Source organism: Phodopus roborovskii, unplaced genomic scaffold (genome assembly GCF_943737965.1).
Source record: "Phodopus roborovskii unplaced genomic scaffold, PHOROB, whole genome shotgun sequence".
Classification (NCBI taxonomy): Eukaryota; Metazoa; Chordata; class Mammalia; order Rodentia; family Cricetidae; genus Phodopus; species Phodopus roborovskii.
Genome location: NW_026125302.1, coordinates 34,974 through 46,538, shown reverse-complemented (window position 1 = coordinate 46,538; position 11,565 = coordinate 34,974). Strand labels below are relative to the sequence as shown.

Genomic DNA, 11,565 nt, shown 5'->3' with positions numbered 1-11,565 from the left:
AAGGAATTGCTCCTCGCTCTGTATGCTTGTGGACACAGTGCTCTTCTACATGGCTGATGAGCTAAGGGCCATTAGTGAAGGTTCTGGCAACGGCTGCTGACAAACAAGGTGCTCTTAGTTCTTTGCCAGATGAGTCTTGCTAATATGGCAACCTCATGCTTCAGAGGTAATAATCTACTAGCAGGATGGACAATTCCCTTCTTTTTAACCTGACCGTGGAAACAGTTATCATCTCTACCTTATTCTTCTCTCTAGAATCAAATCACTAGGTCCAGCTCACACTCAAACGGAGGGGATTATTTACATAGAAAACAGGAGTCATCAGTGACCATCATAGGAACCTGAAAACTGATTGCAGAAGGAGGAAGACAAAGGCTAGACTGCAAAGATAATTCCAAGCACAGAAGATGGAAGTAGTTCAAGGTTAGAATTGAAGCTAATATATGGAGGGGTCAGTGGGTAAAAGGAGGAAGTGCCTGCTATTGTGTTTGATCTGCAATGTCTTCCTGTCTGTCCTAGTCCTGACACAAAGGCAGAGCTAAGGAAATGGTGGGCACAAGGCTAAAAGGATATAAGTAGAAATATTATGACACTGCACAAATAAACGTCTTCCCATTGGAAAAGCAAATGACAAGCGATGACAATGGAGAAGCTTAGAAAGCATGCAGGCAAAAATGACTCTGAAGCCTTTGTGGGAAGAAGTCTCTTGGCATGGATGTGCCAATGTATCTGATAGAAAAGGTAGGAAGCGAGGCGATAAGCAGATCAAGAATAAGATGTTTGCAATCACCGTCTATCAAGATGAAGGAAACATCAGGCAGAGTACATGCGGTAGCTTGGAAAATATTTCTAAGGCAACACTACACAGAACAAAGGTGTAGGGGGGAGGGTGAGGAACACTGTTTGGCAGCATCTACTAACATAAATTTTAGTTGACATATCTTAGGGCAAAGGTTTTAGATTTCTCCCAGCCTATAATCTGAGTGTGCTGTGTGGAGCTGGGGGGGGGGGGGACAGAGAGTGGGGATGTAATAGGAGGCATTTCTGACTGGTACACTTGGTAGCTACAGCATGCTGCAACCTTGTGGGGAATGCTCTTAGATCCAATACCTGTGGATCTTTGTTGAGAGCAGGAAGAGACTTGGGTGAACCATTTATAATGAAGCAGGAGTGGCCTGTGCTGAAGTCGTATAGAATAAATACTCAGTGAATATGTGTTAGCCAGAGGCGATGGTGGGATGGCAACATCTGCACCCTGACAATGGAAGGCTTCCAAAGCTGAATTCAGACAGCAGTTATCACACCATCCTCTTTTACAGTCTTCCCCCATGTCCCCATACGGTCCCTTCTCCAGCATGCTCCTTCTCTCAGAATCCTCTATCAACAGAACAGTCGCTCCCTGGCCTGCTCCGTGGAGGAGCGGGGAACTACCACTATCAGAGTATTGGGGCAAAGAAGGTGAGAGTCACTTAGGTAGGCAAGACAAAGACACCGAGAGTCTCAGAGAAACGTCTCCTTAGTGGAAAGAGAAAATGAAATCAGGAAAGGATTCCTTGCCAAACCACAAAAGCAATCGTTTATGGAGAGATGTAAGCTTCTGTAGCCATTAGTGGAGAATCCCTTACAGAGATGGGTTAGAGACCAGTGCCTTCATAATCAAAAGATTTAGGGCCTCTCCTCTAGTACCTGGGAGCAGCTGAGGTCCTACCCACCAACCGGGAACACACTGGCTACGTGCAACCTTCCCTTCCTGGAGGACACAATGTTATGTTTCCAGGTTCCCCCTGGAGGATATTACAGTAACTTTCAGTGGTTAATGAATAGCTTCCCGGTGTCTGCTTCACTTAATTGTTCAAAGGCCATTTGTCCGTGTGTATAAGGCTGCGACTTGGCTAATGAGTGCATTTCCCGGAGCAAGCCTGGAAACAGGAGTGGCAGGGTCAGACGGGCTCTAGACAAGCAGGGATGCAGAACAGGACTGGTCTAATTCTCTGTGCCCTCTCCCTCCTCACTGGCTTCCTGATGATCTGCTTGGGGGCTTCTTCATCTCCAACTCCATATTCCACTCTCAGAGAAACCTGGTCATGGCCTACGTGCTTCTGCCTATGGGGTTTGTGATCCTTCTGAGTGGAATTTTCTGGGCCACTTATCGCCAAGCAAATGAAAACAAAGAGATGTTCAACCATGTACTCAGACAGCACCTTGCTTCCCAGGACCTGCCCCTGGCCACAATAGACAGGTATGTGCTGAGTGCCAGAGGGCATGAGAAGGGCTGAGATGAGCCACAGTGTGGGAAGTGGAGAGATGTATAATTCCACAGCAGGTCCACTTACACGAGGCTTACACGAGGTATCTAGACCTGAAGTACATTGGACAGTTTGCTCTGGGATCATAGTGTGAAAGAGCGAGACTGTTATTAGGGAAAGCATTGAGTCAAGGGGGACTTTTCTTAGGCTAAGATCCTCACACCCCTCGTAAAAACTCAAATCAGCAAATGAAGGGGCACAACTCCTAGGTTCTTATGTATTGGGGGTGACTTTAGTAAAGGCAGGTGAGGGCTAGGTAGTTCCTATAACATGGTTACTGAGTTATAAAGAAAGACCCAGACCAAATTCTGCCCACAATAAATGAGCAAGCAGACATCGAGTCAGTCAGCAACTTCTGTGACTAAGGGAAGTTCTAGATAACTGTCCTTTTAAGTGTTCTGATCTTACCTTGTATGAAGGCTACATTCAAGGCAAGAAGATAACATGTCCATCAATGATGGAAAAACAAATGGCATCATGTACACATATACACTGCAGTATTATTTGATATACTCCATAGGTGGTTACACGCTGAAAACGGTATGTCAAGTGATACCCAATAGTCAGAAAGGGCAACTATTGTACTATTTCCACTTAGCTACCACAGAGAGGAAATAGAACAGTGGTCCCCAGGCCTGGAGCATGGTGTGTGTGTGTGTGGGGGGGGTTGGGATGAAGAGTTATTATTTAATGAATATGGGATTGGAATATGGAGTGATATAAAGTCCAAGGGATGGTTTGCAGCGATATAGGATCACTAAATACCACTAATGCCTTACAAGTAATATATGTTAAGTTATATATATTTTACCAAAACAAAAAGCTAAGGATTCATGTAACGTTGTGGTCAGTTAATTTAGCATCGATCTTCTGATTCCTAACCCAAGAATATTGTTCTTAAGGTATAGGATGTAAAAATCCACAAGTCCTTTTGTGCTCTTCATGCAAGAGCAGGAGATCCATAAAATGTCTTAGTTATCCAATGCACATTGAATCAGAGTCATCTTACAAGTGACTATGCATTGCTGACATCCATAACACCAGTGACAACAACCAGAGCCCATATCTAAGGTTAATTAGACCAACCAGGAAGCAGTTATTTAGATCTGACCAAAAATTAAGATAGCAGGAGTGATTCAGAAGGTGTATGTGTGGGGGGTGGGGCGGGGGTGTTTTTGTGTTTTTTACGTTTTGTGTGTGTTTGTGTGTGTGTATCTACCTCTACAGTGTGAATTCCTGAGAACAATAATGAGTACCTTTAGAATGCATTTAAAATTTACCAACACATTCATATATATTCCCTTGTCTGGAGCATTCAAAAGTTAATGACCATCTTGACACCCCGTCTCACTGCCCCTTCCTGCTGCATCCTGGGATGCTCAGCCCACAGAGTCAAACTGGGAAAATTCTATCTCTCAAAAGCTTTGCACTCGACATGGGAAGCTAGCAGAGATATCCAAGTAAATGTTCCTCTGGGGATGGAATTCACAGCAGCAGTCTCCCTGGAGTCTCTCAAATGGTCCCATGGAAGAGCTCACCTTTCTATCCCCATGACTCAGCCTTAGCTATTCCTGAGAAAGGTCAAGCCTTGCATCGTACAGTAGACCGCTCCTTCAGCTATTTGGCCTTAGGCCTTGTGACATTTGGAGCGGAGCAGTGGCTACAAATGGCAGACCCTGTTCTGTTGTGGTTACTCACCATAAACACTTCCTTTGGCACTGGATAGATTGCCTCTATAAATACACAACTCATGCAAGCTCAGCCTGGCCCTCTTCCACTCACCCGCACCTTCATTCATGGTGGAGGAGCCAGAGGTATTTAGTAATTACTTAGATGGGCAAGATGATGAGCAAGCCCATCAGCTGGGCTGAATGACATTAACCATGGGCAGGCCAGCAGCTATGCTGCAGGTGAATGCCTCACAAAGCTACCAGCCAATGCCTTGTGAGCCCTGAGCATGTCTTCTATATTATTATTCTCTGGAACCAGCTGTCCAGGACCTGGCAATGTGTCTGGAGGGAGTGGAGGCATCTCTCAGGTCAGGGACCTGCATGTAATAGGTTTCCATTCATTATTTTGTTGCTTGTGAAGGTTTGAGGCCTTGGAAGCAATGGAGTGGAAGATAAGGTGTGTGAGTGGTAACAAGGATTGAATACTGGCTAAAGAGAGGTTCATGGTCAAAGTCTCTGTGTCACCCCAGGGCTGATAAGGATAGTGCACTGAATGGCTGTTACCTGGACTGATAGAGCAAACAAGGAGAAATACCTTGGAATACCTGCCCGGAACAGGCAAGCTGCCATGCCTGGAAGGGGATTGGTTCTGCAGGAAGGGTGTGCCGTTTTTAGAAACTGGTGATGTCAGAAAAGTGCATCTGCCTCAAACTCAGTTCCTTAGCAGTTTAGCGTCGCACGGTGTGAGATGAGAGAGGCAGACATATGTGTCTTCACCACTAAGACCTAAATAACACATGCATTTTTGCGGCATTTCATCTCGCAGGCCTGACTTTTACCCACCGTCTTATGAAGAAAGCCTGGGTGCTGAAAACCAGGCCTTCCCTGCAGGCAGAGGACTCCTGGGATTTCCTCCTCCTCCATATACTGCAACAAGCCTTGAACTTGAGGATGAATATGTGCCACAACCAGAAGCCCCACCACCCTACCAGGCCAGCACAGCATGTGCCCTGGGGGTAGATAAGGTGCAGGATGCTGCAGGCCAACCATAGCGTTGCTCTCCAGGGCCTGCTCTCCAGCACTTGGGACTCCCCAGCCACTGAGGAGATAGGCTGGCCAGGCACTGGGGAGCTGCTCTGTCACCCTGCACTGGAGCAAGGTCACCATGGGTTTAAGGGACTCGTGTTTCCGGGGCAGCCGGACATAGCCATCAGCAGGAAGTTGGTGTACAGAATTCCCACAAAGCCCAACCCAGGTGACCCTTAGATGGAAGAGAGGGCATATGGACGGCCTTCTACCTCCCTCCTAACCCCCATGACCTCAACTCAAGCCTGGAGGTGCACTTGCTATTGAAGGTGACTGCCACGGCCCTTCAAATACTATGTCCAAAAGAATCTCAAAGGGAAGACTGTCTGGGAAGCAGCCTTGGGTCACCCCACTGACCATGCTACCTGAGTGACACCATAGCTCAGACACATCACTGGAGGGGCACTAGGAACCAAGAAGCATTGTTTTGTATTGTTTTATTTTAATTATGTATGGCTTTTCCTATATGAAAGGGAAGAGACTGCAATATTTGCTTTCAAATGGTGCAAACACAAAATGTTGAGTGACCTCTTAAAGAGGTCCTCATAAAGGCACATAGGGGTTCTTCCAGATTAAAGTTAAGTAGACAGAAGACTTAATTCAGGATCCAGGGAATCGAGGGTGATGCTAATACACAACTTATTACAAATCTTGGGAAGTTTAAAAATATATGCAGTTTTCCAAGATGCACTCCCTCCCTCCTCAAATTCAGAACGTAAGAAGAGTAAAAACTGTAAGGTCATGTTTCCATCACCAGGATGGTTGTGTGTGTGTGTGTGTGTGTGTGTGTGTGTGTGTGTGTGTGTGTGTGTGTCAGGATAGAGAACTTGACTTTTGGACTTAAAATACCCCAATGGTCCCTCCTTGGTTTTATCTTCTTTGTGTGAGTCTTTAAAGTCAGAAGATAGGTTTAGGGGGAGGACGGTGGTGGGACACACAGGCTGAGACTTTTGGATGTGGGTGAAGATACCCATCTCCTGACCTCAAGTTTTCTTTCTCTACCAAGTGAAGCATCAGTGTTCAGGTCGATATCTAACAACCATGGCATGACTTATGCGTGATGGGTAAACTAGCCCTCCCATGCATGTTATTTAGCTCCACCCCATCTTTAAGATGTGGGTGCTGTGACCATTCCTGTTTTATGAATGTGCCAACTGAGGCATTGAGGATTCAGGAAATGTGTTCAGTGAAACAGTGGCCTCCAGGAAGGTGAAGAGCCTAACACTTGGGGGTTACGCTGGCTACATCTTTCCTCTTTCCAGGACACAGCTTAGATTTCTCACTCCATGTCAAAAATGACCCCCAACAGAAGGCAATGTTCCCAGCCACTACTACATTGTCCACCCTTTGAAGATGCAGCTGAGGTGGCTTTAAGATTATTGGGCTATGCCAGCCTGTTTCCTGCCTGTGAAATGGGCCCTCAGTGCAGTTTTCCTGCATCCTACAGGGGATAGTCATGATGCTGGGCACAGAAGAGCTTTTGAAAACTCACAGAAAGGATGACATCTTTCAAGAAGAGAGTCATCAAGATGGGACTGGGTATCCATGGTCCCTGCTGGTGTGGAGTGCACAGATTGTAAGTCCCCTGATTGACACAAAGATGCCAAATTAACAAAACCCCAGTCCACGAAGCACACCTTTATGAATCTCTGCTCTGAGTCCTTGACAGTGAGTGAATGACTAGATAGGAAGGCCACTGATGACTGTTTTGCGGGAAGGTGACCATTTATTAACAATGCAATTCGTCATTCCTTTCTTGTCATCTCTTTTCATCATCCCCCTACGGAGCAATTTTCTCTACTGGTCTGAATGACCAACATTATTGGACTTTTACCCAGATTTGCACACAGAATAGATGGTGTTTCTACCACTCAGATGAACCAAACATTCAATTTTGTTTGCATAAATTGTGTCAGTCTCCTTAAGGCAATAAATTTTGCATTCATAGTCTTTTGAAATGTATTTTGTGGGTGTGTGCTGCACATGCATGGGGTATGTGTGCAAGTGCATGTGTGCACATGCATGGGGTAGTCGGGGGCAGTTGTTTCAGGTAGGCTGGCAAGTGAATTTCCAGGAATCTTTCTGGGGTTCCTGGCATGAATGAGGATTTAAACTAGTTCCTCATGCTTTCACAAAAAGCATGCTAACCCTAGTCACCTCTCCTTTGCATCAGACTGACCTTTCCTTCCTTCCTTCCTTCCTTCCTTCCTTCCTTTCTTTCATTTTTTCTTTTTGTCACTTTTTGTATCAGAAAAAAGAAAGAAAGGAAAGAAGGAAGGTAGGAAGGAAGGAAGGAAACAGTAGAGGACCCTAAGTCACAGTAGCATTCGCCACAGTATCAAGATGAGTTCATATTCCTGCAAATCCAAACATGAGAGAAACCAGCTGTTGCTTCAGAAAACAGCCTGGTGACTACTTTAAAAAAAGAATACTTTTGGGCATAGTGACACATACTTGTAACCCATGCTCTTGTGAGGTAGAAGCTGGAGAATCAGGAGTTCAAAGTTGGCCTTGGAAGGAAGGAAAAGAGGGAGGGAAGGGGGAAAGAAGGTGGAGGGAGGGATAAAGGAGGGAAAGGGGGAGAGGGAGGAAGAGATGGAGAGAGGAAAAGAAGAGAGGGAGGGAAGGAGAGAAACAAAAAAGAATAAACAAATCAACACTAAAACATATTCCTTGACATGTTTCTAAGACACATGTACTCTGATTCAGGAGTCTAGAACCTGGGTATCATGCAAAGCAAACTTTCATTTTTTAGTCTTAGTGACTAAAATCCACTGGGTAAGTCAAACAAATGTGTCCTGCTGTAGTGAATGATACACTATTATCCCCTACAGAATGCACTCTGAGGAAGTAGTACTGGAATCTTCCTTCTTTCTCAGATGTGTGACCAAATGAAATGATGCTGGGTTAGGAGTTGTGGTCCCATGGATACTGGGGAGGGCATTTGAACTATAAAACAATGGAAAGAGGAAAGTCTCCATGGCAGAAGCTTACTCATTCGTCCTCATCCCTAGTGTGGATTATAGTGGCCCCTGGACTCCAGTTTATAGCTTCATGTTGTTCCTTTGATGAACAAGTTTAAATGATTACTGCCAGCACCTAGAAGATCAGGGTGGCAAGGTCAGTATATGGTACATGATGAGGAGCCTTTGAATATCTGAGATGTACTGGCTGTCTTGACCCCTCTAGGCAAAAACTCACAGATAGTTTTACTGGCACATCTGTTTGTCTCTCAAGAGTTTGCCTTAGTATATTGTTTCCTGTGAAGCATCATTCAAGCTCATCTACATGGTACAGCACATGCTAGGCACTGAAGGAAAGAGGAGAGAATCATGGATTTGTTACTCCACTTTGTTCTCTAAAGTTGTGTGACAACCCAGCTGACTGGCATAATAGTGAGCCTTCAAACGCATGGGCTATTTCTGTGGGGGAGGGAGGAGCCTCCAGCTGGTTGAAGTTGAGCAGGCATTCTGCTAAGCTCTGCTGCCTCAGATAATCTCGTGCTGTTTGGAACTGTTGATGACCCAAACACTGATTTACTAGCCGTGGGCATGGAGTCATCTCACTGTCATTATCAGTTCCCTACATCACCCGTAGCTCATGCATGGATCTGGCCACCAAAAATCTCTAGTCATGATACTATCATTCTTGCCATGCTTTAGTGTGGTCAAATCTAGTGCAGGGATGGCTATCAACCTTAAGGTTTCTTGTGGAAAGCATTCATGACCTGCAGATGTGATGGCTGCATTCTGGGACTTGGCACAGACATTTCTGATAAGTGGTCTTTCTTTAAACATGGCTACCCTTCTGTGTATGTGTACATGGATGTGTGCACCTACAGGTAGAGACCAGAGGTCAATGTTGGGTATTCTCCACCTTAGTTTCTGAGACAATTTACCACCTGAACCATCTTCCTAGCCCTCCCCAATTTTTTAAAAAGGACAATGAAGAAGTTCAAGAATCCTGGATGAAACAAAGCAATGTTTTGTTTGTGGACAATGGCTGGCACCTGGCAGGCAGGGTACTTAACACCCAGGCTCCCCCTATAAATGCTTCGCTGGCCATATGCACACGCATTTCCAAATCCCCTAGATGAATGAGGCACTACTTTGGTTAAGAACCACTACATACATACATGTGGTGGCTTGCCCCTCTCCAGAGGCATATGTTGCAGTGCGGGAACCCCTGAGTGCTAGAAGATAACCAGAGTGGCCCTAGCAGTCACCTCACTAGAAAATGCTTCTTCTATGATTCACTATACAGATTCCCACAAAATTCTTGTATGCCTCATGTCATTTACTTTTAATTTTAAAAAAAAAAATGCTGTCTATCTTGTGAGGAGGGATGCGCATGCCAGGATACATATGAAGGTCAGAGACATCTGTACGGAGTCAAGCCTTCCTCCCTTTCTGTGGAGACTAGGGATTGAACTCAAGTCATTCAGTAGGCTTGCACAGTGAGCACCTTTACCTTCCCCGCAGCTACCTCACTGACCCCGGGTCATTTGCTCTTAAAGGCTGGTTGTTGGCCCTCCATTTTTAACAACAAGAGGAGCATCATATAGGGAAGTGTAGTTTGCTGCCTTTCATGCCTCATCAGAGTAACGCAAGCATTCATACATGCAATCTTGGGTTAAGGCAGAAATAATACCTCAGCAGTGTAAACTTGAGAGAACTCAGAAACAGGCCAAGTCCTAGAACCACTGAGAAACCTGCTCTTTGTTAACCCATCTGAGAGAAAATGATGGCCATGCAGATTGGTTCCACTTGATGTTATTTCCTGTGGCTGCCTGAAGCCACCCATCACATCACCTCTGGCTCCCAAGGTCAACTTCTTATAATTCCCAGCTAACAATGACTATTCTATCTTGCTGCTTCCGTTCACCTCTGGTAAGCTACACAAACGCTAATGGATCCCAAAACATCCTATTCTTTTAGGAAGACTCTCCTGTTGCCAGTGTCCCACCATTTTGGAGCCAGTTACTCTTGGTGTGTTCCCGTAGCCCATGCTTTTACCTCTACTGTAATACTTACGCCTCCCCAATAACTTGTGTTTGTCACCACCAACTCTTTCCAGATTCTAAGTTCATAAGAGCAGGGATAACTCTACCTACCTTCCTGTTACATCCAAAGGAGGAAGGTGCCTGGAGTAGCTACCCAACCAGTCTTTACTGAATGGATGAATGAGCAAATGAATTGATGGGTCACTATAAATTGGGCTACTACACATGTAAAAAAGGGAAATACAATGTTTAAGTAGAATAACTTGAACTTAAAAGTTAGAGATGATTTAAGTCCAGGAATTTGTGACGAAAATATTTGCTTGCCCAGCTCGGGCTGCTGTGCCAAAGGATCTGTTAGAATATGCCGACAGCAGGTCCACAGTGAGTGGATGGACAGATGTTATCAGGGACTTTACTCCAGAGATAGTGAGAATGAAACCCACAAGGCAAAAGTTTCCCATTTGTGATATGTTTTTTATAATTTTTAAAAATAATCTCAGCTCAAAGCTACCTTCCTATTACTCTGAAATGAAGACTCTTACAGTGAAAGACTAGATGCCATTTTCATTTTTGCTGATTCCCAAAACCAATTTTGAACAATTCATTTTTCCTTTGGTCCTATTTTTAAAATCCAACCCTCCAAGTCATTAGAACAAACCACAGCCCTTACCAGTGTTCTGGAAGGCTGCTTTATCAGTACAGGTGACCAAATTGGAACTGCAAAATGGCACGCAGGCAGAAATGAGCTGAAGGCCACAATCTCGTATGGAGGTTAACATAAGGAAGTTTTGTTTTATTGACTACTAAATGTCCTAGCAAGTTTCTGACAGAAGCACAAAGAGAAAATGGAAACAAACACCTTTCTGGGAATGTTTCCTTGGGGCACTGACCTTGACGGCAGCAGTCACGCCTTGCTCAACAGCCAAAAGGCACTAGGTCAACCCCACAAATGACATGATAAGTGAACCTGCAGTTCCCAAGGAAGCCAAACATAAGCAAACACATCCCGTGCCTGCCTGAGGACTCTGCCCCCTGTCCATGTGCCTGCTGGAGCTGCCAGGTCCCTGTTCCTCTCAGGCAAAGAAAGCTAGTTGTAACAATCCACCTCTCCATCTCCTAGGGCCCACAATTGCCCCACAAATATTTCAGTCCCCTCTGATCTCCTTTATCCAGCCACTGTGAACAGGATCAGGGTACACAGTGGTATTCTGGCTCTAGTGACATCAAGAAAGTGTCCCCCTCGTTTTCAGCATTAATTTTCAGTCTTTTCCAGGAAATCCTTCTTCACCGGCACAGGAAATGGCTACATTCAGAAAGATGCAACCAGCTTGGTAGCTAAATTAATACTATATGCAAAATAAGAGAGGAAAAACCCCCTTTTATATGGTTTGTTGGCAGCGTGCCATTGTGATTTAGAGAAAACTCTAGAATGTGAGACAGGCAGTGCAGAGACAGTGGCTGGCTGGGGAACATGGACCATTGGATGGCTGGTGGGAGGGGA

The 11,565-nt window shown here is 45.1% G+C and overlaps 1 protein-coding gene across 1 annotated transcript; it reads left to right on the top strand.

The window, feature by feature from the left end:
• The first annotated feature begins 1,920 nt into the window (after positions 1-1,920).
• LOC127213696 (transmembrane protein 252-like) lies at positions 1,921-5,028 on the top strand. The gene is given in 3 exon segments (XM_051174163.1): positions 1,921-2,029; positions 2,032-2,239; positions 4,803-5,028. Coding segments are annotated over 3 exon segments (498 nt in total). The 5' UTR covers positions 1,921-1,965.
• The last annotated feature ends 6,537 nt before the right edge of the window (positions 5,029-11,565 follow it).